The 23,089-nt window shown below is 39.7% G+C and overlaps 1 protein-coding gene across 5 annotated transcripts in view; it reads right to left on the reverse strand.

Moving 5' to 3' along the window:
* Positions 1-19,796, reverse strand: part of tsc1b (TSC complex subunit 1b) — a 59,255-nt gene extending 39,459 nt beyond the window's left edge. For 4 of the 5 annotated variants that reach the window (XM_072240385.1, XM_072240389.1, XM_072240388.1 and 1 more), the window contains exons 1-9: positions 19,717-19,796; positions 13,106-13,288; positions 12,028-12,131; positions 9,057-9,209; positions 7,801-7,945; positions 6,704-6,858; positions 2,581-2,654; positions 1,333-1,511; positions 382-491 (exon numbers count right to left, since the gene is read on the reverse strand). In XM_072240385.1, the coding sequence (XP_072096486.1) occupies positions 382-491; positions 1,333-1,511; positions 2,581-2,654; positions 6,704-6,858; positions 7,801-7,945; positions 9,057-9,209; positions 12,028-12,131; positions 13,106-13,211 (1,026 nt within the window). In that variant the 5' untranslated portion in view covers positions 13,212-13,288; positions 19,717-19,796. Of the gene's footprint in view, positions 1-381; positions 492-1,332; positions 1,512-2,580; positions 2,655-6,703; positions 6,859-7,800; positions 7,946-9,056; positions 9,210-12,027; positions 12,132-13,105; positions 13,289-19,479; positions 19,654-19,716 lie in introns of those variants that run through there. The other variant, XM_072240386.1, reaches the window with a different exon arrangement.
* Positions 19,797-23,089: the final 3,293 nt, after the last annotated feature.

A 23,089-nucleotide genomic window follows, 5' to 3' on the forward strand; every position in this document is an offset into this window, starting at 1 on the left:
GCCAGCTGCCTTTCCTTGGACTATGACAAACTTATAATGGTTTTGAATTCGCACAGGCAAGTGTAAGGTATTCCATTATACTCCTGACTCCTGTCATGTAGATGGTAGAATGGCTTTGGGGTGTTAACCAGGGTAACCAGCCTCTGGTCTGATCTTACAATGGCAATATATTTCTGCAGCTCGTGTACTCTACCTTCTGATCAGTCATGATCCTCAGAGTATTAAGGGGGGGGGGGGTGGAGAAGGAACACTGATGGTAATGCCAAGATTAATGAATGGAAACCTACTTGTTAGAAGTGGTTAATGCCTGGTAATATGGTACTTTTGCCATGCAACGTCACTTACCACTTACTAGCCCCTTCAAGTGAGGACTCAACTTACCTGCAGCGTTTCTGCAGGCTGGTGTTGTGAAGTTGGTGTTTTGTACATAGACTGAGATCCTGGGTGACTGGAGATTGGGACTCTGGGAGTGCAAGCCGAAGAAACACTGCCTGCAATAAGGTGAACAGGGAGACTTTAGAACACCAAAAACAAAAGGAGTCATACAGCACAGAAATGGAACCCTCACCTACCATGTCCTTGTTCACCATTGTACCTATCCATACTAATCTCATTTACCTGCAGTAGGTCTGTAACCTGCTATGCCCTGGAAATTCCGTGAAGTACAGCCAGTTAAGATTTGCAAAGACTCCCTCATGAACAAATCTTTGTCCCCTTTTGAAGGGTTGAACAATTAGAGAAAAACTTTTACAAAAATAATGCAGAAGACTGAAAATGTGTTGTATATCATTAACATCTTAAAAAGGTGGTAAAATTATGAAGAATCAATCAAAAATTCATGGGGAAATTTATACACAAAGAGTTGCATTATCAGGGTTAATGACTTAACCAGAAATCCTTGCAAAATTTAAGGTCAGGAAGAAAAAGATCAGAACATAATTGCCTTTGAGCTGCCGGTCATTTGTGGAGCAAGGAACAACAAAACTAGACAGTTAACTTGCATGCAATTTCTCTACAATGTTTTGAAATGAGAGGGGCAGGGAGCAGAAGTGAATGTAATCAGATAGCATGGAGAGAATTAAACAGTTGACATTTTGGGCCAACACCCATAGATGCTATCTAACTTGCTGAGTTCTTCCAGAATTTGGGGGTGTTGCTCAAGATTTCCAGCACCTGCAGAATCTCTTTTCTTGATTAGTAAGGGTGTCAAAGGTTATGGGGAGAAGGCAATGAAATACAGGCGAGTAGGAATAACATCAGAGCAGACTCTAAGCTGAAAGGCTCAATTCTGCTTCTATGTCTAATGGTCCAAATTAAAGATTTCATACTTACCAAAACTGCACTGAGAATCTGAGAATGGGCTGGAGCTGTGGTCAGTGTGCCTGTGTTGGCTATGTGTAGAGAAATGTTGAGGCATGACTGTGTAACCTTCCTCACAGGATGCCTCTTTTGGGTCCAGGGAAACTTTGGCACACTCAATAACAATGTCATGAGTTTCAAATCTCTTCCATCTGTGCAACAGAACAGGAAACAGAACGGTTAGCCACTGCTAATCATACTTAATTGAGTAAGATCAGGAGGAAATATTGCCCCAAATCATGTCTGATCCAGTCAGCTGCTGCAGCACTGAAGGTTTAGTCATTGTTTTTCACACTAATTTCATATCTATGCAATTCTGCTAGATTTCAGACCCTTACTCTTTGCCAGATACTTAGATGGAATACAACAGGCCACCAAATCTACTATTCTACCTAGTATTCACTTCCCCCTTAAGCTTTCATTAAGCCTCCCTTAAAATTCATTAGCAATGCCAGCTTCATTCAGGTTTGACATTCAAACCTCTTGGCACAGAAATCCCTGCTAAATATATCAGTTTATTTTGGACTTTATTTGATTGCTCTTCTGTTAATGCCCCTTTACACATTTTCACCAAACTTTTAATAGGATCTTGTCCAGTCATCTTCAAGGACCCAAATAGGTAACCCAAGCAAAAATTCCAATGATAGAGGTGTAGCAAATACCACCTTTCTAATAAGTCATTAAACCAAAGCTTAGTCCCAAAGTATTATCTTGCAAAACAAAGTTATTCACTATGTCATAATTAATATTTAACTACAAAATCAATATTACAAAACACCAAATCACATCTTTTTAGTGGGTCATTTGATACAAGAATGTTGCCCACAATCCAATTAGCAATTTTATTGCAAGAGTACTTAATTAGCTGCAGTACTTTAGGATATCCTCAGATAAATAAGGTATAGAAATGCAATTTTTCTTTCAAGTACAATGGAGAAAAAGAATTTAGTTCAATAATAACATTACTCATAAGATTAACTAGCATTGTTATTATGTTATAAATAGACAAATTCACACAACCTGATTGACATATAAACAGCATAGAGTGGATACAAGTCAATGTCAGTTGCTCAGATGATACTAATTGACAATTCCACACAAGTCTATCTCAGCAAGCCACATTAAACACTTTAATGAGTTGACACAGGTAAAAATAAAAACCAGTGGCATAGGGTTGAGAAGATAAAGACTGGACCCTTAAGATTGCAATGTGTCACTTACTTAATTGGATCCAGTTCATAATCCTTGGTTCCAGTCACTAACTCAGGGTGGATTCGCACATGTTCCAGCATCGGCTGCAAGAGATATTAGGAATGCAGCAAGTTTACAATCAGCATGACAAAGAATCCATTGTCACCTAACACAAAGAGCCAAGCCTGTCTCCAACATGTATCTCACCAAAAAGAATTCAGGCTTCAGAAATGCTAATAAATCTAAAACCAGTTTGTTGTAAAACAATTAAAATTTTAAGCAGACTCCTGCAAAACATACCAGTTACCACCTTCAGTGATGATGTCACAGAAAAATCATTGACCAGATTATTATTTTTATTTAACCATGCCATTAACTTTCCTGTAATACCATGGGTTCTTAACTTGGTAAGCAGCCTCATGTGTGGCATCTCAAGGCCTTCTAAAGGACCAAATATACAACACCCACTACATCACCTGTATCTATCCTACTTGTAATCTCCTCAAAGAATTCCAACAGGTTCATCGGGCAAGATTTTCCCTTAAGGAAACCATGCCAACTTTGTCCTATCTTGTCCTGTGTCACCAAGTACTTCATAACCTCATCCTGAACAACTGACTCCAACATCTTCCCAACTACTAAGGTCAGGCTAACTGGTCTACAATTTCCTTTCTGCTGCCTTCCTCCTTTCTTAAAGAGTAGAATAACATTTGCAATTTTCCTGTCCTCTGGCACCATGATTTTTGAAAGATCATTACCAATGTCTCTACGATCTCTACCCCTACCTCTTTCAGAACTCTAGGGTATAGTTCATCTAGTCTGCATGACTTAGCTTTTACTATCCACTTTGATATTGTTTGCTAGCTTGCTTTCATATTTAATCTTTTTTCTCCTAATGATTCTTTTAGTTGCTCTCTGTAGGTTTTAAAAAGCTTCCCAATCCTCTATCTTCCCGCTAATTTTTGCTTTGTTGTATGCCCTCTTTTGCTTTTACATTAGCTTTAACTTCCCTTGATAGCCACATACTATTTTGCCATTTGAGTATTTCTTCATTGTTGGAATACTTCCATCCTGCACCTTCCTAATTTTCCCCCAGAAACTCATGCCATTGCTGCTCTGCTGTCATCCCTGCCAGCATCTCCTTCCAATTTACTTGTCCTACTCCTCTCTCATACCACTGTAACTTCCTTTACTCTGCTGAAATACAGCTACATCATAGAAACAGAAAACCTACAGCACAATACAGGCCCTTCAGCCCCAAAGCAGTGCCGAACATGTCCTTACCTTAGAACTACTTAGGCTTACCCATAGCCCTCTATTTTTCTAAGCTCCACGTATCTATCCAGGAGTCTCTTAAAACAAGGGTCCCCAACCTTTTGCGCATCGGCTGACCTGGGGGGGGGGTTCAAGTTCAACAGTGCGCGACAGGGAGTGAGGAAAGGTGCAGCTGACTCATTGTTTCATATCGCCAAATCATATTGTTTCCGCATGGTCCGGTAGCACATGCTTGCGGCCCGGTGGTTGGGGACCACTGTCTCAAAAGACCCTATCACCACCACTGCCGGCAGCCCATTCCACGCACTCACCATTCCGTGTGTGTGTGTGTGTGTGTGTGTGTGTGTGTGTGTGTGTGTGTGTGTGTGTGTGTGTAATATATATATATAAAAACTTACCCCTGACATCTCCTCTGCACCTACTTCCAAGCACCTAAAACTATGCCCTCTTGTGCCAGCCATTTCAGCCCTGGGAAAAAGCCTCCGACCATCCACACAATCAATGCCTCTCATCATCTTATACACCTCTATCAGGTCATCTCTCATCCTCCGTCGCTCCAAGGGGAAAAGGCCGAGTTCAGTCAACCTATTCTCATAAGGCATGCTCCCCAATCCAGGCAACCTTCAATGTAGTGATACTTCCCAAAGTGCTCAACAGTAACAAAATCAATAAAAATTGAGTTAGATCTACATAAGACACAAGCACAGAAATGCACCTTTCTGCCCTCTTGTCCATGCCAATTTTTTTTTTCCATCTACACTAATCCCACTTGCCCACATCAGGACCATATCCTTCTATGTTTTTCATATTTACTCTTAAGTATCCATTTAAATGGCTCTTAAACATAAGAATTATACCCGTTTCTACCACCTCTTCTCATAACACATTTCAGCTATCAACCACTCTTCAGACCATACTTTCTCCCTATCAAATTTCAAGTTGAACTCAATAATATTGTGATCACTGCCTCCTAAGGGTTCTTTTACCTTGAGCTCCCTAATCACCTTCAGTTCATTACATAACACCCAAACAGTAGGTATTCAACAATCTCACTCTCTCAAGATCCATTTCCAACCTGATTTTTCCCAATCGACCTGCATGTTAAAATCTCCCATGACTACCATAACATTTCCCTTTTGATATGCCTTTCCTATTTCCCATTTTAATCTATGGTCCACATCCCAGCTACTGCTGGGAGGCTTGTATATAACTGCCATCGGGGTAGTTTTATCCTTGCAGTTTCTTAACTCAACCCACAAGGATTCAACATCTTCCGATCCTATATCACATCTTTCTATTGATTTGATGCCATTCTGTCCCAGCAAAGTCACACCACCTCCTCTGCCTATCTTCCTACCCCTCCAATACAACATGTAACCTTGGACATTCAGCCCCAACTACAACCATCAGCCATGATTCAGTGATGACAACATCATAGTTGACAATCTGTAATAGTGCAACAAGATCATCCACCTTATTTCTTATACTCCGTGCATTGATCTATAACACTGAGTACTGTATCTGCTACCCTTTTTTGCTTCTGCATCCCTATTGCACTGATAATCACCCTGCTGGCTGCAATCATGTCCCACCATCTGCCTGTCCTTCCAGACAATGACTGCACGCTATCTTTGTTTCCTTACCATCCGTCCCATCCTGAGTCCCTTCACTCTGGTTCTACCCCCCTGCCAGATTAGTCTGAACCCTCCCCCATAGCTCTAACAAATCTGCCCGTGAGAATATTGGTGGGTCAGGTGCAACTCGTCACTTCTGTACAGGTCGTGCCTCTCCAGAAGAGATCCCAATGATCCAAGAGCCCTGCCCCCTGCACCAGCTTCTCAGCCACGCCAAGTCATCCTGTTTCTACCCTCACAGGCAACAATCCAGAAATTACTACCCTGGCGACCCTGCTTCTCAGCTTTCCGTTTCACCCTCTAAATTCTCTCTTCAGGACCTCTGCTTTGCCTCCCATGTCATTGGTACCAATATGCACCAAGACATCTGGCTGCTCTCCCTCCCTCCGTGGATGCAATCCAAGACGTCCCTGTCCCTGGCACGTGGGAAGCAACATACCACCTGGGTATCCCATTCACAGAACCCTCTGTCTGTCACCCAACCTTACTAGTGCCCCAACTAGAGTGTGGTACTGGCAATTAACTTACCAATGATAGATGTCAAACCGAGCCTGCCTTCAACCCTCAATCTCAAGTCAGTACCACCATTCTCCTTACAAGTGCCAACTAGACCATTTTGCAAATTACCACCCATCTCCCACTTCACCATGGACTGTCACAATCCAGTTTTATCAACACAACTCCAGTCCCACATCAATCACCAACATCATTTCAATGGTGGTAGCTCAATACCACATTTACATAAATACTGAAGACAAGGAATAAATGTGAATGAATTAGTCATCTTGCTGGAAGTAAGGAAGCAACCTTCCCTATTTTAAAGATCCCATGGTCAGTATAACATGGTGCAAAGAACATCACCCAGGCATCCTAATCAATGTTCCTCAACCAACAACTTGCTGCAGATCCAAAAATCTATTTATTTCAGTACTTATGGTATCTCATGTACAGAAAGCTGGTCATTTCCAGCAATGCTACAGGGACCAGAACTGCAAAATTACTTCACTGGCCACCGACTTCATTATTTTTGGAATATCATAGTGGTAATGAAAAGCAAGTTTTTTTTTAAATTAACAACTCGAACCAAACAATACGGTATCTTTGTTTGACACTTCCCTTCCATTTTAGAAAGGTACCTGGACCTTCTCATCATCTTATTCAACCAAGACCAATTTTCCATTTATTAGCTAGCACTTCCCAATGTTCTAACCCTTCACCTTGCCAAATAAAAATATCTTTCTTACCTTTACCACCTCTTCAAAAATCTCTATGTTTTCCTTCATACTGTAGTGGGAGCGGAGGTAGGACACAAAGTTACAAGGGTACATCCCATAGAGACGGTGAAACAATGCATAAACACTAGCATGTAGATGGATCAGATACACTTCTGATATTTGACCTAAAGGGAATAGAAAAAAGGATTAAATGAGGAGATAGTTTAGCCCTTATCATTAAACATCAATAACTATTTCACTAAAGAGAACTGAACTTCCAATTTTTCCTCAATTCTATTATAAAGAAAAGTGCTTCAAGAAGTTTCTCTATTCCCTTTGCAACAGTTTGCTTAGCAGCAAATTTGTAGTTCAGACCAACATAGTTAATTACAGTCTGGAGTCTGGTGCTTCTACATTGGTTTCATTATTCCAATTAACATGTTAAGGTCATTCTATAAATTCAAATAATTCATGAAAATACTGCAGGATTATGGAACTAAAATAGTAACTCTCTAATCTGCCCAAAGGAACTAGCATTTCACTCACTCATATCAGATTCTCATTTTTCAATATTTTATTTCATTACAAAAGATTATGGGCTACCAAGGAGTTAAAGACCAAAGTAGCAAATTAAAATAACTTGGAAGACACACATTGCAACAAAAGATACAACACTACTTTTGTACTGGGGGTCTCCTTTCTACCTAATATTTAATCCCTCAGCCAGCAACATGAAACAATGCTACTCATTATCAGTACAACTGTAAATTGGCTGCCAAGGTGCTAAAAATCACATAAAGCAGCTCAGACATCCCAAAATCGTGGAAGAAGCCACACAAATTTAAATTCCTCTGAGGCAAGTACAGCAAACATAAAAGATCAAGCCATGTCATCACCCAACTTTCTAAACTGCCCATGGAATATCTATATTAATTAGCTTCAAATACTATGTGATTACTGCTTTGTACCAAGTACCAATTGATTAGGTGGAGAAGGAATTGCCAAAACCCAATTTCATTCACTAGATTTAATTGGGAAAAAGATACTCATTACATAAGTATTTCATTCAAAGTAAATCCCTCAAGCAGAAGACAAAGTTTATCAGTCTTGGTGATGCATCATCATACCTGGGTTTCTCAGATTCCAGGCAGCCAAGCGGCCAAAGATTTCAAAGAAATCAAGAAGATACTGTTTCCCAGCTTGAGGAATCATTGGCAGGAGGATGATTAATACAAGAACTCCAGTAGTAAGGAATACAATGTCTGTCTCCATCTGTAGAAATCAAATTAACAAGGCAAACCTTTAAAAGTTTGAATTGTATACAAATTAAAGACATTGGACGACAAAATTTGCATGATGGCACTCAATCTCAGTCAGGCAACAAGAAGAATTTTAGTGGAATGATTCAATGGACATTTTTAGCATGCAGAAGGCAGTCTCACCAGCCTGTTCTGTCAATTCAGTTATCCCATTCACCAGCTTTTGACTCCATTTGCTTTAATAGTTATGCCCAATAAATCTCAAGATAAGTTGACACCCATTTTGAACAACATTACAGTTTTCCATCTGTCTTTGACAGGCATACAGAAGCTGGAAAGTGTGCGTCCAAGTCCTGATGAAGTGTCTCGGCCGAAAACATCAGCTCTTTATTCCTATCCGTAGATGCTGCCTGACCTGCTAAGTTTCCCCAGCATTGTTACTAAGGTGCATTTTTATTCTCTTGTAGTCTTCAAGTAAAGCACCCCCCCTCCAAAAAAATTCTCATTAAAAATATGCGAAGTCTGCTCTGACTCAATGGCAGCATTCAGAACCAGAAAGCTGCAATTCAAGTCTCACTCAAAAATACTCCAGAGCACAAAATGCAAGCAGACACTCCAGTGAAGGGTTTGTACAGTGTCAAGGTACTGCCTTAGCACACTAAATATGGATCCCATTTGTGAATTCTGATTACCAGAGTCCTACCAGAGATATCCCAGAGAACTATTTGGGCATAGGACAGAAATATGTCATCACACACTCGTCCACATACAATATTAAAAAATGTTATTCCTTGCTTATTACTTAGAAAAGCTCAAAAGGATTTGGGTGTTAGTTAACCAGCGAGACAGAAGAGAGTAGGACAAGAGATCCAACATTATATTTATATTCACATTACTTCCTCAGTCAAAATCTTCAGAGAAGTTGGGCAAAAATTATAAGAAAGCCTTAAATCTACAAGTAATACAAACATTTAAAGCTATACACCACCAGCTTCAGAAGGCAAGTTATTCACAAATGTCAAAGCATATCTTACGTGGAAACATGAGGTGTGATAGTAACACTGGGGGCACAGAGGAAAAATACAAGTTCATTTTAAAAATAAATTTAATTTTGAAAATTGAACCTTCAGACACTTGAGAAGTGAAACCAGCACAGGAGCACGGAAGAGTTTATGAATCCAAGTGGGCTCACGTCGGATGACGTGACCCAATAAGGTCACAGCAGGTAGACGGGTCGCTGCCTTTCCCATACACTCGTTTAGTCGATCCAAAAGATGCTGAAAAATAAAATGAAGCGCAATGAATTCTACAGCCACTACAACTCTTCCTGTTAAACCCATGATTAAAAACCTGCTTGCAAATTTTAAACCTAATCCTTTGACTGCCTTATTTGGTATTGTTGGAGGAAATTATATTACTTTGGAGACACATGATCTGCATATTTTGGCCTTTATTTCTCTCATAGCCAGGAGGCCATTGTTGCTTAAGTGGAAGGATGCCACTCTGCCTACTCGTACTCATTGGTTACATGATGTTATGTCATGCTTAAATTTAGAGAAGATTCACTGTTCAATTTCTGAACCTAGACAAGATTTTTTTTTAACATTGTTGGGACCCTTTCTGAATTATTTTCAAAATCTTTGATTTGTTATTAAGCACAGATGTAGGCTCATAATATGTTTTACTATATGTTAAGGATTTCTTCCTTTTCTTTTTTTTCCCCAAACCTAACAGCTGTTTTTTTTCCTGGTAGCGACTTTAGATTTTTTGTATAATAAAATCTCTTTTCAATATTATGTTTTAATTTTATATGGATATGGGTAATTACACTTTGTGATTTCAATATATTGTATTTGATATATTATATATCCTACTGTACCCTGTATTCTTTTAAGAAATAAAAATATTGAAGAAAGGAAGAAAGAAAAACCTGCTTAAGTGGAGAATAGCCATCTGAGTCCCAGACATTGTACAGTGGAAAAACCGTTATAATAATAAACCAGAAATTCAGAACAAGGTGTCAAATCCCATTAGCAAATTTAGAACCATTAAGAGATTCTCAGAAGTCAGTCACATGGCCTCGTCTGTCTGTGCCAGGACTTTGAATTCAGTCCTATTAAGTTAAAATCTGGGAACAAATGGAGAATCAGTAAAAAGTAATCCATTTGTCCTGACGAAGGGTCTCGGCCTGAAACGTCGACTGTACCTCTTCCCAGAGATGCTGCCTGGCCTGCTGCGTTCACCAGCAACTTTGATGTGTGTTGCTTGAATTTCCAGCATCTGCAGAATTCCTGTTGTTTCCATTTGTTAAATAGTTTTAAAATTACAACCAGCATGCTAACATTCCTTCAGAGAGCAGATTACAGTTGTGGACTTCGTGTAGCTCCAGTCCAACACTGAGGCTATTTTAAAATTGACTTGCAATAATCCTGCCAACCATGTTCATTACAAGCCCCATCAAAAGAATTTTCAAAAAGGCTAATCCAGTACAAAAGCACAACTGAACTTCCAGTTATAACCAGCATGACAGGTGTTTAATTTCACCTCTCCTGCCTCATGTGAGGGAGTTTACCAGGAATTACAAGACCACAGAGTGTGGTGTTAAATGAAATTAATGCTCCTCAAAAGGCAGAACTCCCCCCCCCCCACCCCCCGTAGCAATAAAATCTAAGATTTCATTGTTTAGTTTACGTGTATAGTACCCAGCAGCGAAAGACTCCTGAACTTGGCCATTTATCAGATACATGAATATCAAAGGAGTCATAAGGGAAAAAACACAGCCAGGAATCCTGCTGCTGACTAATAGCCAATGCTTGAAAAGACGATAGTCAGTCTAGACCGGTGAAAAACAGCCAGCGATCAGTAACCATAAGATGTGGACATTTTGGCATAACTTACCAACACACCAGGATATAGGTGAAGATTAAAACACAATTGTTCCTCTCCAGGCACTGCTTTGATAATTTTTTTTAAAAAATGTGCTCATTACTTTCAAGGATTCTGGATCTCACTGGTCTTTGTTTTGGTGGGGATGGGCCACTTTTTAAAAAAACTAATGCAATCTGTGTTAAAGATTATTTCACTGTGTTGATAGGCAGAGACCCAAAGGATTTTTTAAACTAGCATCGGTGAAGGAAATATTGATAGCATTCATATGGCTAGTGGATAGCTTGCAAAGTTACATTTCTGACAAGAAGCAGCAGCCTGAAAGCTCAGAATTACGCCTAAAGCAACTTAAGCATGCATTTTTCACTACAAAAAGTCATGTGTAGAGAGTTGTACAACAGAATAAAAAGAATAGGAGCTTGACCAGGATGGTAATAATCACAGACAATTTTAATCTGTATTAAGAGAAAAATTAGATGGGCAAAGGCAAGTTTAAATGAACCATTTATGTTTTTAGGATAATTTTCTTTCACACAAGCATGCTCTGGAGCCAGAGAACAGGCTGCATTCAACTTAGCATAATACAACGGGCATTATTGTAGGCATTCCAGAGCAGCAATGATCATAATACCGAATTTTGCTTTCTACTGAAGTGAGGTTTAAAATAACAGCCCTGGAACCAAACTAAGGGCAATTGGGAGAAATTATAATAGTTACAGTGAACTGGCAAGTTGGTTAAGAGGGGAGGAGGAAATCAAAGACGCAGTGGCAGATATTTAAGGGGACCTTTCAGAGTAAGTTTAAAAACTAATGAAAAAGCATAATTGCATAAAACTGTCACTTTTTGAAATATCCAGCCCCAAGATGAAATTGCAATCCTAAAAATTATGAAGCTGTTAGAAAAGCTACACAATAGTTATTTGCACAGTTGATTAAATTTAGCAATGAAATAAAACGTCTTCTTGCACATCTGCACATTTAATGGTTTGGGTAATGGCATCAAAAACTAGCCCTGGCTTATCTTTGAGGCTATAAGAACATCCCCCCTCTCCCCCATCTGGCATCCGTAAGTTTTTAAACCAACTGCCAATTAATGTGGCAGAATTTAAGTTTATCACCTTTCCTTCAGACTCCTTCAGAAATGGTTGTGCAATTAGAAGTAACAAGATAAAAACGTGTTCAAAGTCAATCACCACTTATGCTGCTTACCTTATCATGAGGCTCCTGTACAGCTGAAAGGATCTGCACAGCTGCCAGAGAATTATTTTCCAAGTAATGATCCACTAATGGGTTCAGCAGCAAGGAGCCACGATCTGCAGACATAACAACCAGTTGACACATACAAGGAACTTTTACTAGTTGTGCAAGACTTCAGTCAACTCTGCAAAATGGCACTTCAAAATAAATTGGTTGGATAAGGAGACTGACCCCATGATTCTCTGCAATGAAATAACATGTAAATATTTTAATCATTTGCTGAGTCTCAATTAGGAATGTTGTGCTTACCACACTTGGGTGGCAGCAGAGGTGAAGTAGTTAGCTATGCCAACAATCTGGGATTGTTTTTGCATCAAGGTTTGAGGGTAGATTTCATTGAAGTGCTCAAAATTTAACACATTAAATTTTGACTAACTTGAGAATCAGGGAACAAGTATTTAAGATAGTTGGCAAAACAGAATTTATGGTGGGTGCAGAGATAAAACTTTGATCTGAAGTGCAATGCCTGAAAAGTTACAGGAAGGAGATTGGTTAGCAACCTTAACGATGAAGTTGAAATAAAAAGGAAATTGCTGGATTGTGGACAGTGCAAGATTAATTGACTGGTTCTTCCCAAGAGTTCCAAAAAGGCATATCAAAGAAATGACTTCTTTGTGTGCTGTATGGTTCTAATGATGAGTGAAGGACAGGAATATTTGGAAATATTCCATATCTCTAGACATTTAACAGTGCTCCACTAACTCTGTGCAATTATAGCAAAGTTTAAAAAAAAGGAAGTTTTACATTTCCTATTAACAGATGTAGCAAATGGAAATACTTAAAATACAAGACACACACTGCACAAACTCAAAAATTACAACACTGAGTCCCAAATTAACCTCTGATGATGAAAGTATTACCAAAACCCACCAACCATTAAACACAGGGAAAATGTTACTTTAAAGAAAAAACAAAGTTAATTAAATCAAGAAGAATCACCTGCTAAGAACATCAGCACAAAGATCCCAACAGTTCAGGGAGGACCATTTCATCAAAACAGTCCCTGAAAGAGAAACCAGCACAGCCTCACCTGACCGAAGGTGGTCCACAATAAGTCCTTTCACGTCCTCAAAGATTTGAAGGTTTGTGGATTCTAGCAGCTGAACCAGGTCACTAATATTCACCGGCTGTGTCATGCTGTGTACACTTGACGCTGTATCGCCTCCCCAGTTTCACCCTTTTCAACACCAAACTGCTGACTAGCAGGGCAGCACTAAAATACAAGAATACAGTCTCATAAGTAAGAGTAGGCTATTTAACTCTAAATGTCTGTTATACCATTCAAAACAACAGCTGATCTTTCATAGCAACATCACTTTCCTGCGCCAACCACATATCCAGTGATTCCCTTGAACTTTTTTTCAAAAAAATCCATTGATCTCTACGTCAAATATACCAATATAGACAGCTAGCTTAGGTAAAAAAAAAACCTAAATATTTATACCTCAAATTACTTGCTAACTTTCAATGGGAACACTTCTCAATCTTCTAAATCCAAGACAATACAGTCCCAGTCTGCTCAATATCTTGTCATTTGACAAATCAGGTTAACCTCTGTTTCAACTTCGTACTGCAGAGATACATCCTTGTGTAGGAAAACACTATTCCAAACAAGACCTCATCAGGACACTGTACAAGTGTGGCAATATGTTTGTACTCATTCTCAAATCCTCTTGCATTTAACATCAACATATTACTTGCTCTCTGCAACTGCTTTTTGTACCCAAATATTAACTTTCAGTGACTTGCATAAAAGGACATCCACACTTTCCCACAACCAATTTCTCACTATTTAAATATGATCATTTTATTTCTGTTGAAGTTGATGACACATTCCAGCTGCTATGTCCTTGCCATTAACTTACTGTCCATATCCACCAGAAACACTGTACTCTTCACAGGCCACTGTGCACAAGCAAGCTTAGAAATATTAGACTTAATCCTCTCAACTAGATCAGCGACCTAGACTGAACAGCTGAGGGCCTAATATCCATTGCTAAGGCACCCCATTAGTCACAGTCTCTTAAGTTACAGGTGACTCCACTTATTCCTACAATTTCTTGTTAACCAATACTCAATCCATGCAAGCATTTCTAATAAATGCATGCATTATGAGGTCTAATTACCTCTTAAATAGCATCTTACTGAACAACTGCTGAAAGACCAAATACATCACATTAACTGGCTGATATTAACATATTCCCCTAATTATAACTCCAAAAATATTTATCAAATATGATTTCAGTTTCACAAGTCTACGTTGACTCTACTCACTCATTGTAGGGAGCTCCTCTTACCACTTTAAAAACCATCACTTTTTCCCCCATTGAGGTTAGGCCAACAAGTCTATTGTCCCAAAAAACCTAGAAAATAACAACTCTGGGAATGTTTCACTATTCAATTTGATCATCGATGACCCTCTACTCAAAAACCATATTCCTGCTTTCTCATATTCCTTGATGCCTTTTGCTTCCAGAAAATATCAAGCCATAGTTTATTTAATGTCAGAATAGTCTGCCTAGATCTGTCAGAATACTCCAAATTCTCCGGTGAGAAAAATCCACATTGACTTCATCTCTTCCCATATGGCAATTCTGCCATCCCATGAATTAATCCGAACCTTCACTACATTCCCTCTATCACAAGTGCATGCTTTCCTATGCAAAGAGTTTACCCCATCAAGCCCTATCTAATGGCAAGAAACTCTTGCTACCGTACTCAGATCTCTTGCTGTTATTAATCCCATGGCATTAATCTGAAGGTAGACAGTATTTTTGGCCAATATTTCCAAAACCATTACTAGACCAGATTGTGCATTTTCTTCACCTTACTGCTACTTTTGATGAACTTTGCCATGCACAAACTGGGTAGTCATCATTCTTAGTCTCTAACTATAGTTCAATAGGTGTAAATACCAAGTCTGTGCATGAAAGCCACAATGAAGATTTATTTGTCTGATAGGTTTCCCATGGACAGCAAAATGGTGTGAAGAAATAAGATGGGCCAGATGAAGCAAACACCACTGATATCACTATAACACATCAGGCGATCAATGAAACCAAATATGTATTAGCATTTTTTTTTTAAATCACCAGCTGGGAAAGTGATTCAACCATTTCAACAAACTGGCAACCAAGGGTGAGACAAGAATTAAAGACAATCCTCATATCAATCCTACAAAAACGTGCTTTTGTAACTGTCACATTGCATAAAAATGTCAGAGTTATAGAATGGCAATGCACACAAAAGCCTACTCCTCCTGTGTTCTTGGTAAAAAATGTGTTATTTGTTTTCATTGTTCACAACCTCAGGCAGAAGCAGCAAATGCCAATTTCAAAAACTTGCATTTATAGTTCCATATAAGGGTGCTTCAAAGGCAGAAAAGTTGAAAATTTGAAACGTACAAAAGGAGATATCACTTTAGGACAGAGGCAGCAGGTTTTGGAGGCTTCTAAAAGGAGTCAAAAGCATTCGCTTCCAGAACATGGGAGCTCAACTACTGAAGGTATGGTCAATAAATTAAGAGTTGGTGGACCACAAAACTGTCAGGATTGAAGAGCTGGAATTACTAAGAGAAACAAGACTGCGGATGCACAAATGCATACTCCATCCACATAAATATACTGTATATAACATGTGCCAAATATACTGATCACAGATCAATTCCTTCTCTAGGAAAGAATGTGACAAATAAAATTTTGTATAGGAAAATGGGAATTCCATTTTAAAAAGACTAAACATATGCTTTACATTTCAATGTTGAGCTACATAAACACATGCAGAATGCAGCAGAGAAAAGACCCTCAGTTTCACTGCACTTGCCCTCTCCCCCACTTACAAAGCATCTGATGAGCGTTGCTCACTGTTACGTGGATTACGCAGACATTTAAAACTTACAGCAACTGAACCTAGAGAAGACTAAATGTTCAAATAAATGAATCTGAATAATCAGCATCAGGTTGAATATCACTGGTATACATCACGAAATTTGTTAACTTTGTGGCAGCAGTACAATGCAATACATAATAACAAAAACTGAACTACAGTATACATATATACACACTGTATGTATATCAAATAGTTAAATTAGTGCAAAATCAGAAATATAGTAGTGAGTTCAATGTCCATTCAGAAATCAGATGGTAGAGGGGAAGAAGCTGTTCCTGAATCGCTGAGTGTATGCCTTCAGGCTTCAGTACCCCCTTCCTGATGGTAACAATGAGAAGAAGCATGCCCTGGGTGGGTAATCACTTATCAAAATAAAATGACTTTCAAAACCTTTGCCACTTGCTGCAGGGACAACTATGTACTTATTCACATTTGGCATTATGCAGTCCAAATCAAAACTGAGAACAACATCACGTTGAGGGGCTAGAGAGGTGGTAGAAGAAAATCAGTTGATATTGCGGATGGAAGATGTTTTTGCTTCCACAGAGTACTCAAAGGAGGAAGGCATATACAAGAGTTACTATTAAACCAAACAAGAAATTCTGGAAAGTGTGTTAGTGAGTGATAAGCAGATGAAATAGAATGTATAGATGCATTTAGGTAAATTTAAATTAGCAAGGAACAAATTGATGCTTTGTTAATAGAGCAAAATGGAGTACAAAGTATTCACTGGGAGCCTAACTATTCACAATTGAGCTGAATGGATTAAAATACAAATACATTCCAAATGAAAATGGTTTCAATTGTTTAAGTTTTCTGGAAGATCATATATGCATTACTGAACTTTAGCACAAATATTTAAAGAATTGCTGCAATATTCTATTCAACATATCTGCAATCTTTCAGATGGGAAAGGCTTGATTTACAATTTCAGAAAGGAGTAGAAGTATCAGGAGCTCATTTTGTTAAATCTTATGTTTTGTTTAAAATGAGTACAGAAATCCAACAGACACTCCAAAAGTTTTTTTTTGAAAACAAGGGCAATGTTCTGGATTGACAAAGCCCACAACTGTTTAAACTAGTGAGACTAGGAGTCAATTTGATTGCAAAATGCACTTGACAGAAACATTTGGAATGACATGAAGTCTGGGCATCTCCACACCTGCCAGCTATTTATTATTGGCACATTTGGTGCTAGCACTCCATTTGTCACTGCAACAAGCCCTAGAAATTGACAAAAGAAATGCACATAGATGCAAACTCCATCCACATGAATATATATAAAACAGCATGTGCTAAACATTAATGACTGGTCAATTTCTTTTGGAGGAAAGCACGTGACAAATAAAGCTGCAGGTGCTATTGTGATTATCAGCTGACTAAATGCACAACCAGTTTTCACACCTTTTTACTACTGTCACTTTATGCTTCCTCTCCTGACAGACCAAGTTAGCAGACTTAAATGACAGGCTGAAAAGAGTGCAGCTTCCATGTCAATTCTTGTGGCAACCTACAAGTAAAAGCCTGCCATTTGAAAAAAAATCATTTACTCATACAATTTTAAGAGAAGTTTAAAGTTTTGGGAGAAAAACAAGTAGAATGAAATTAATTGGAAAGATTTTCAGAGATAGGAACATGCAAGATTGACTAAATAATCTCTTTGTAATCTATCTAAACAACCTGAATCAGAAACATTTTATTGACTGTATGTGAAATGTACCAGAATTGATTGTGGTTCGATGTCAAGCCATAAAACAGGACAATACCCTTTAACAGGCAACACAATAGCAACCAACAATTTACAAGACAATAGTGCAAACAGCAAGGAGCAAATAACAATTAGAATGGTGACAGGCACAAGAAGTCAATAATCAAACTTAAATAAATGTGAACATATGAAGAGACTAATTATCAACAGAACAAGGTGAGCAGGAAAGCCCACTTAACAGATGTTGTACAGGGGCAGTTAAGTTATTACACCCGAGTAAGTTTTGTTGAGAAGCTGGAAAGCTACAGGAAAGAAGCTTTGCAGATGACGTGTAGTCCTGGTGGTTGGACTTGCAGCATTTCCCTAAAGGCAATTTGATGAAAAGGTGACAGCTAGGGTGGGTGGATAATTCTAGCTCAATGACATCACTATCAGATGAGGGCAACAGCCCATATGAAATAAGTTAGCAATTTAGCAACATTCAGCAATGTAGTAGAGAGCTTACAGTCGTTTTCACAGATACTGGCAATTATTAATAAATTCCCAAAGATGGTGCATGAAACATTGTCCACCAAATTCTAAAACGTTCAATGGAGTGACCTGATTTCACTACGCCTTTTCACCCTTTACAAGTCAAAAGTATTATGGAAAGCATGGATTATACAGCACTAACAATGAAGGAATTCAAAGTCATCCTAAACAAATACTCCAGGCATTCCTGCACCAATGCACTGTGTTTACCATCTATTTCAGAAACTGACCAAGATTACTTCAGCAGCACCTTCCAGGCCTACAACCCACACCATTCAGACAATAGTAAACAGTTGTGGATGACAATAGCTGCAAGATATTCTTCCCAGAGCCAACCTGGGAAAAACCTTCAACAGTGCATCAAAATTCTGGAACTTTACTTGACATCCTCACCAAACAGTCAACAGTCGTTAATGACATCTGCATGGGAAAATTAATAACCATCAATAAATCAAGACAATAATATTTTTTACCCAACTGTTACTTTCCTCAGTGTTCACATTTCCCAGAGTCACTTAAATATTTAATATATTTAAAAAACTACAGATAGATAGCTTAGCCTGAAGGCATCAATACTGAATCTAAAAATAATAATCTGCACAAATCATTGTAATACATGGAAAATTGTATGCCAACTCAATAAAGACAATGTATATAAAATTTGCAAAATACTATTACCTGTATTTATAAACAGTTCTACCAGATTTAATAACTGATTGCTATTTCACATTTTTAAAAAAAATCTGTTATTTCTGGTACACTCAAACTCAATCCTAAATCACCAGGCAATCCCTCAGCCCATTTTGCCAGCTTGTATTTGAATTACTTATCATCTATTAATTTAAATTCCCTCAGAAGTAGAATAAACTACTAAATTATAGTCACCTAAACATAGTTCATTCACACTTAGTGCGACAACCCACAGTTATTAAGACAACACTTGCACACGAAGCATTTAACACAAAAGGGGCAGTGAAAAAGATCGCTATTACAAGACGCCCTGGCAACCAAAATGACTCTAGTTTAAACCCATTCTGGGGTTGCTTGGGGCGGGACCCGCAGAAGAATGAATAGGAAGATCAGACTTGACAACTACTTTCACATAACCAAACAATTACTGAGTGATCAAGAACAGATCTCATCCCACACGTACGAAAGGACTACCTGCCCATGATAGACTGGAAGCAACACCAATATAAGCTAAACCGTGAAACAGTAGCATTGATTAAATACGCTACACCCATTCATTTAGCTCAAGGTCCCAGGCACTCACTGACCACTAAGTAACGTGACGGTCCGAGGAGACACAGGACCCTTCGGTTCCCCTGAACCATCCGATGTCTCCTTCCCCTCCACAATGGAACGAGGGGCGGGGAAAAGACCACCTTAACCTCACCCGCTCACGGGTCGGTGCGTGAGGCCAAGCGGGGGAGCTGGACGGCGGCACGGCCGAGAAAGTGGGCCAAACACGCGGTCGGACTCGCCCTCTCAGCCGAGCAGCGCGGCGCTTTTACCTCTCAGAGACCCCGCATTCCACAGGGCGCCGCCATCTTGAACAGCTCACCCCCTCCCCCGACTCAATGCATCCGCTGCCGACTGAAAAACAAATAAACCTCGGACTACTTCTTCATATATTCCTCACAATGCATCACGCTCCTTGCAACCCCCCGCCCCTCCCCACACTGGAAAACCACCAGCCAACAAACTGTAATTCGCCCTCATTTCATAACAACAAATATCGCTTAATATACATGTTTTTCCTGAGAAAATTAAAGATAATATATGTAAATTGTTATTCTGTTGCCTCTTTTCTCCTTGTTTGCGGAGGGATATCACGCGGAGCGACGCGGCTGCGCGTGATTTAAGGGACCAGTGGCGCGCCTGCGCAAATCGCGCGAAGACCCGCCGCCTCCGTATGACGTCTCCGCATTGTGGTAAACAGGTTATTGCCGGGCAAAGGGGCGGGTCTTCTGTGTTGTCAATCACGGTCAGAAGTGAGGCATTATTGGTTGCAGTAAGGCAAGGGGAGAGAACCAAAGTTCAAAGTAAATTTATTTTCAAAGTACATATATGTTACCATATATAACACGGGCGATTCATTTTCTTGAGGGCGTACTCAATAAATCCATAATAAAATAATAACCATAGTGGGATCAATGAAAGGCAATTGAGCCTTCAACCAGTGTGCAGAAGACAACAAACTGAGCAAATACAAAAAGGAAATAACAAAGAAATAGGTAATAAATATCGAGAACATGAGATAAAGGGTCCTTGAAAGTGAATCCATAGGTTGTTGAAACATTAAGACGATGGGGCAAGTGAAGTTGAGTGAAGTTATCCCCTTTGGTTCAGGAGCCTGATGGTTGAGGTTGATAACTGTTCATGAACCTGGTGGTATGAGTCCTAAGGTTCCTGTACCACCTTCCTGATGGCAGGAGTGAGAAGAAAGAAGGGCCCCTGCTGACAGATGCTGTTTTACTGTGACAATGCTTCATGTAGACGCGCTGTCTGATTGTGGGAAGGGCTTTATCCATGATCAACTGGGCTATATCCACTATATTTTGTAGGATTTTCGGTTCAAGAGCACTCGTGTTTCCATTTCAAGCTGTGCTGCAGCCAGTCAATATACTGTCCACCACATATCTCCAGAAGTTTGTAAAAGTTTTAGGTAACATGCCGAATTATCACAAACTCCTAAGGTGTTGCTATTTTTTGTTTTGAAATTGTACTTACGTGCTGAGCTCAGGACAGATCCTCCAAAATGATAACCCGAGGAATTTGAAGTTGCTGACCCTCTCCAATTCTGATCCTCTGATGAGGACTGGTACTTGGACCTCGAGTTTCCCCCTCCTGAAGTTAATAATCTTTGAAGTTAATAATCCCACTTTGGTCCTGCTGACATTCAGCAAGAGGTTGTTGCTGTGGCACCACCAGATTTTCAAGTTCCCTCCCATACGCTGATTTTTCACTACCTTTGATTCAGCCAATGACAGTGGTGTCATCAGCCAACTTGAATATGGCACTGGAGCAGTGCATAGCCACATTATAAATGTAAAGTGAGTAAAGCAGAGAGTTAAGCACACAGCCTTGTGGTGCACCTGTACTGATGGAGATTGTGGAGGAGATGTTGTTGCCAATTTTAACTGACTGGGGTCTGCAAGTGAGGAAATCCAGGATCCAATTACACAAGGAGGTATTGAAGCCAAGGTCTTATTGATTAGTTTTGAGGGGATGATGGTATTGAAGGCTGAGCTGTAGTCGATAAAGAACATCCTGATGTATGCACCTTTGCTGTCCAGATGTTCCAGGGTTGAGTGAAGAGCCAATGAAATGGCATCTGCTGTGTGCCTGGTGTTCCGGTTGGCAAAATGGAGTGGATCCAATTCGCTTCTCAGGCAGGAGTTGATGTGTTTCATCACTGTGAATGAAAGTGCTACTGGACAATAGTCAGGTTACCACATTCTTTTTAGACGCCAGTGCAAGTGAAGTCTGCTTGAAGCAGGCGGGTACCTCAGACTGCGGAGCGAGAAGTTAAATATCTCAGTAAACACTCTGGCCAGTTGATCAAGTCTTTAGTACTTGGCCAGATACCCCATCTGGGCCAGATGCTTTTCATGGGTTCTTTTCATCTTATCTGAAGACGTGGAAAAACAGTGCAACATTCTAAATTTATTTGCATCAGGTATAAAAAGTGGATGGTGAGATGATCTTATTTTGATTTCAGAAAACTTCCCATTATTTGAAATGTGGAATATTGCAATACAGTCAGCAAATGAGGTGATTATACAATTTGTATGTAACGGATTATGAGTAATGCTCACTTGGTAACAACTATGAACAGGCACTGTTAATAAATCACTTCTTCCCATATGAACCAACTCAATCGCACACAGAGAACTTCAACTCTGTCCAAACCCCCAAGTCAGTTTCTTGAGTCCAGGCTAAAGAGGTGATTGTGGACTTCAGGAAGTTACAGACTGACATCAACTGTGGAGAGATTCAGGAGCACCAAGTTTATTGGAGCGCACGTCATGGACAATCTCTCCTGATCCCTTCATACCATCTCTTTAGTCGAGAAAGCACAGCAGCATCTCTGCTTCCTGGGCAGAATGAGACGAGCGAAGTTCTCTAACCACACCCCCCCCCATTCTAATCACATTCCACCGGACCCCCTTCAAGACTGTCAAGACAGCTCTACCACCATCTGGGACGGGAACTGCAAGGCAACAGATCGTGAGGACTGCTGAGAGAAATTCGAGGTCTTGCTCCGCCCCGCCCCTCCCACAATCCAGGACATATACGCGAAGCGCTCATTCACAGAGCACATAGCATTGTCAAGAACCCCTCTCATCTGTCCCATAATCTCTTCGACGTCCTACCATCAGGCATAAGGTACCGAGGTATAAAAACAAAGACTCTGTGTGACAGCTTCTTGCCCAGGCTGAGAGACTTCTGAAGACCCTGCTACCACCCAGTCCACGCTATTTTTGACAGCGCCAGTAGCATTATACTGTTGTTATATATACTGTTATATATATGTTGTATATTCAGTTAATGTCACTTGTACATAATATTTTTATTATATGTTAATATTATTTTATGTATTCTATGCGATACACCAGCTGGTGGCATAGTGGCATCAGCACTGGACTTTGAAGCGGATGGTCCCGAGTTCGAATCCGGCCAGCAGTATTATCTGTACGGAAGGTAGACCTGGCAATCTACTTCGACATCTTGCCACGAAAACCCAGCGTTGCCCGTGAGACAACGATGGACATACTGTGATCCGCGCCAATGTCGATTCGTTTAGCTGTACACACGTGTACAGTTTAATGACAATGAACTTGAACTTCCTTACCATCCACCACCTGGATCCAAAATCAGAAT

The sequence above is a fragment of the Mobula birostris genome, chromosome 22, assembly GCF_030028105.1.
Source record: "Mobula birostris isolate sMobBir1 chromosome 22, sMobBir1.hap1, whole genome shotgun sequence".
NCBI lineage: Eukaryota > Metazoa > Chordata > Chondrichthyes > Myliobatiformes > Myliobatidae > Mobula > Mobula birostris.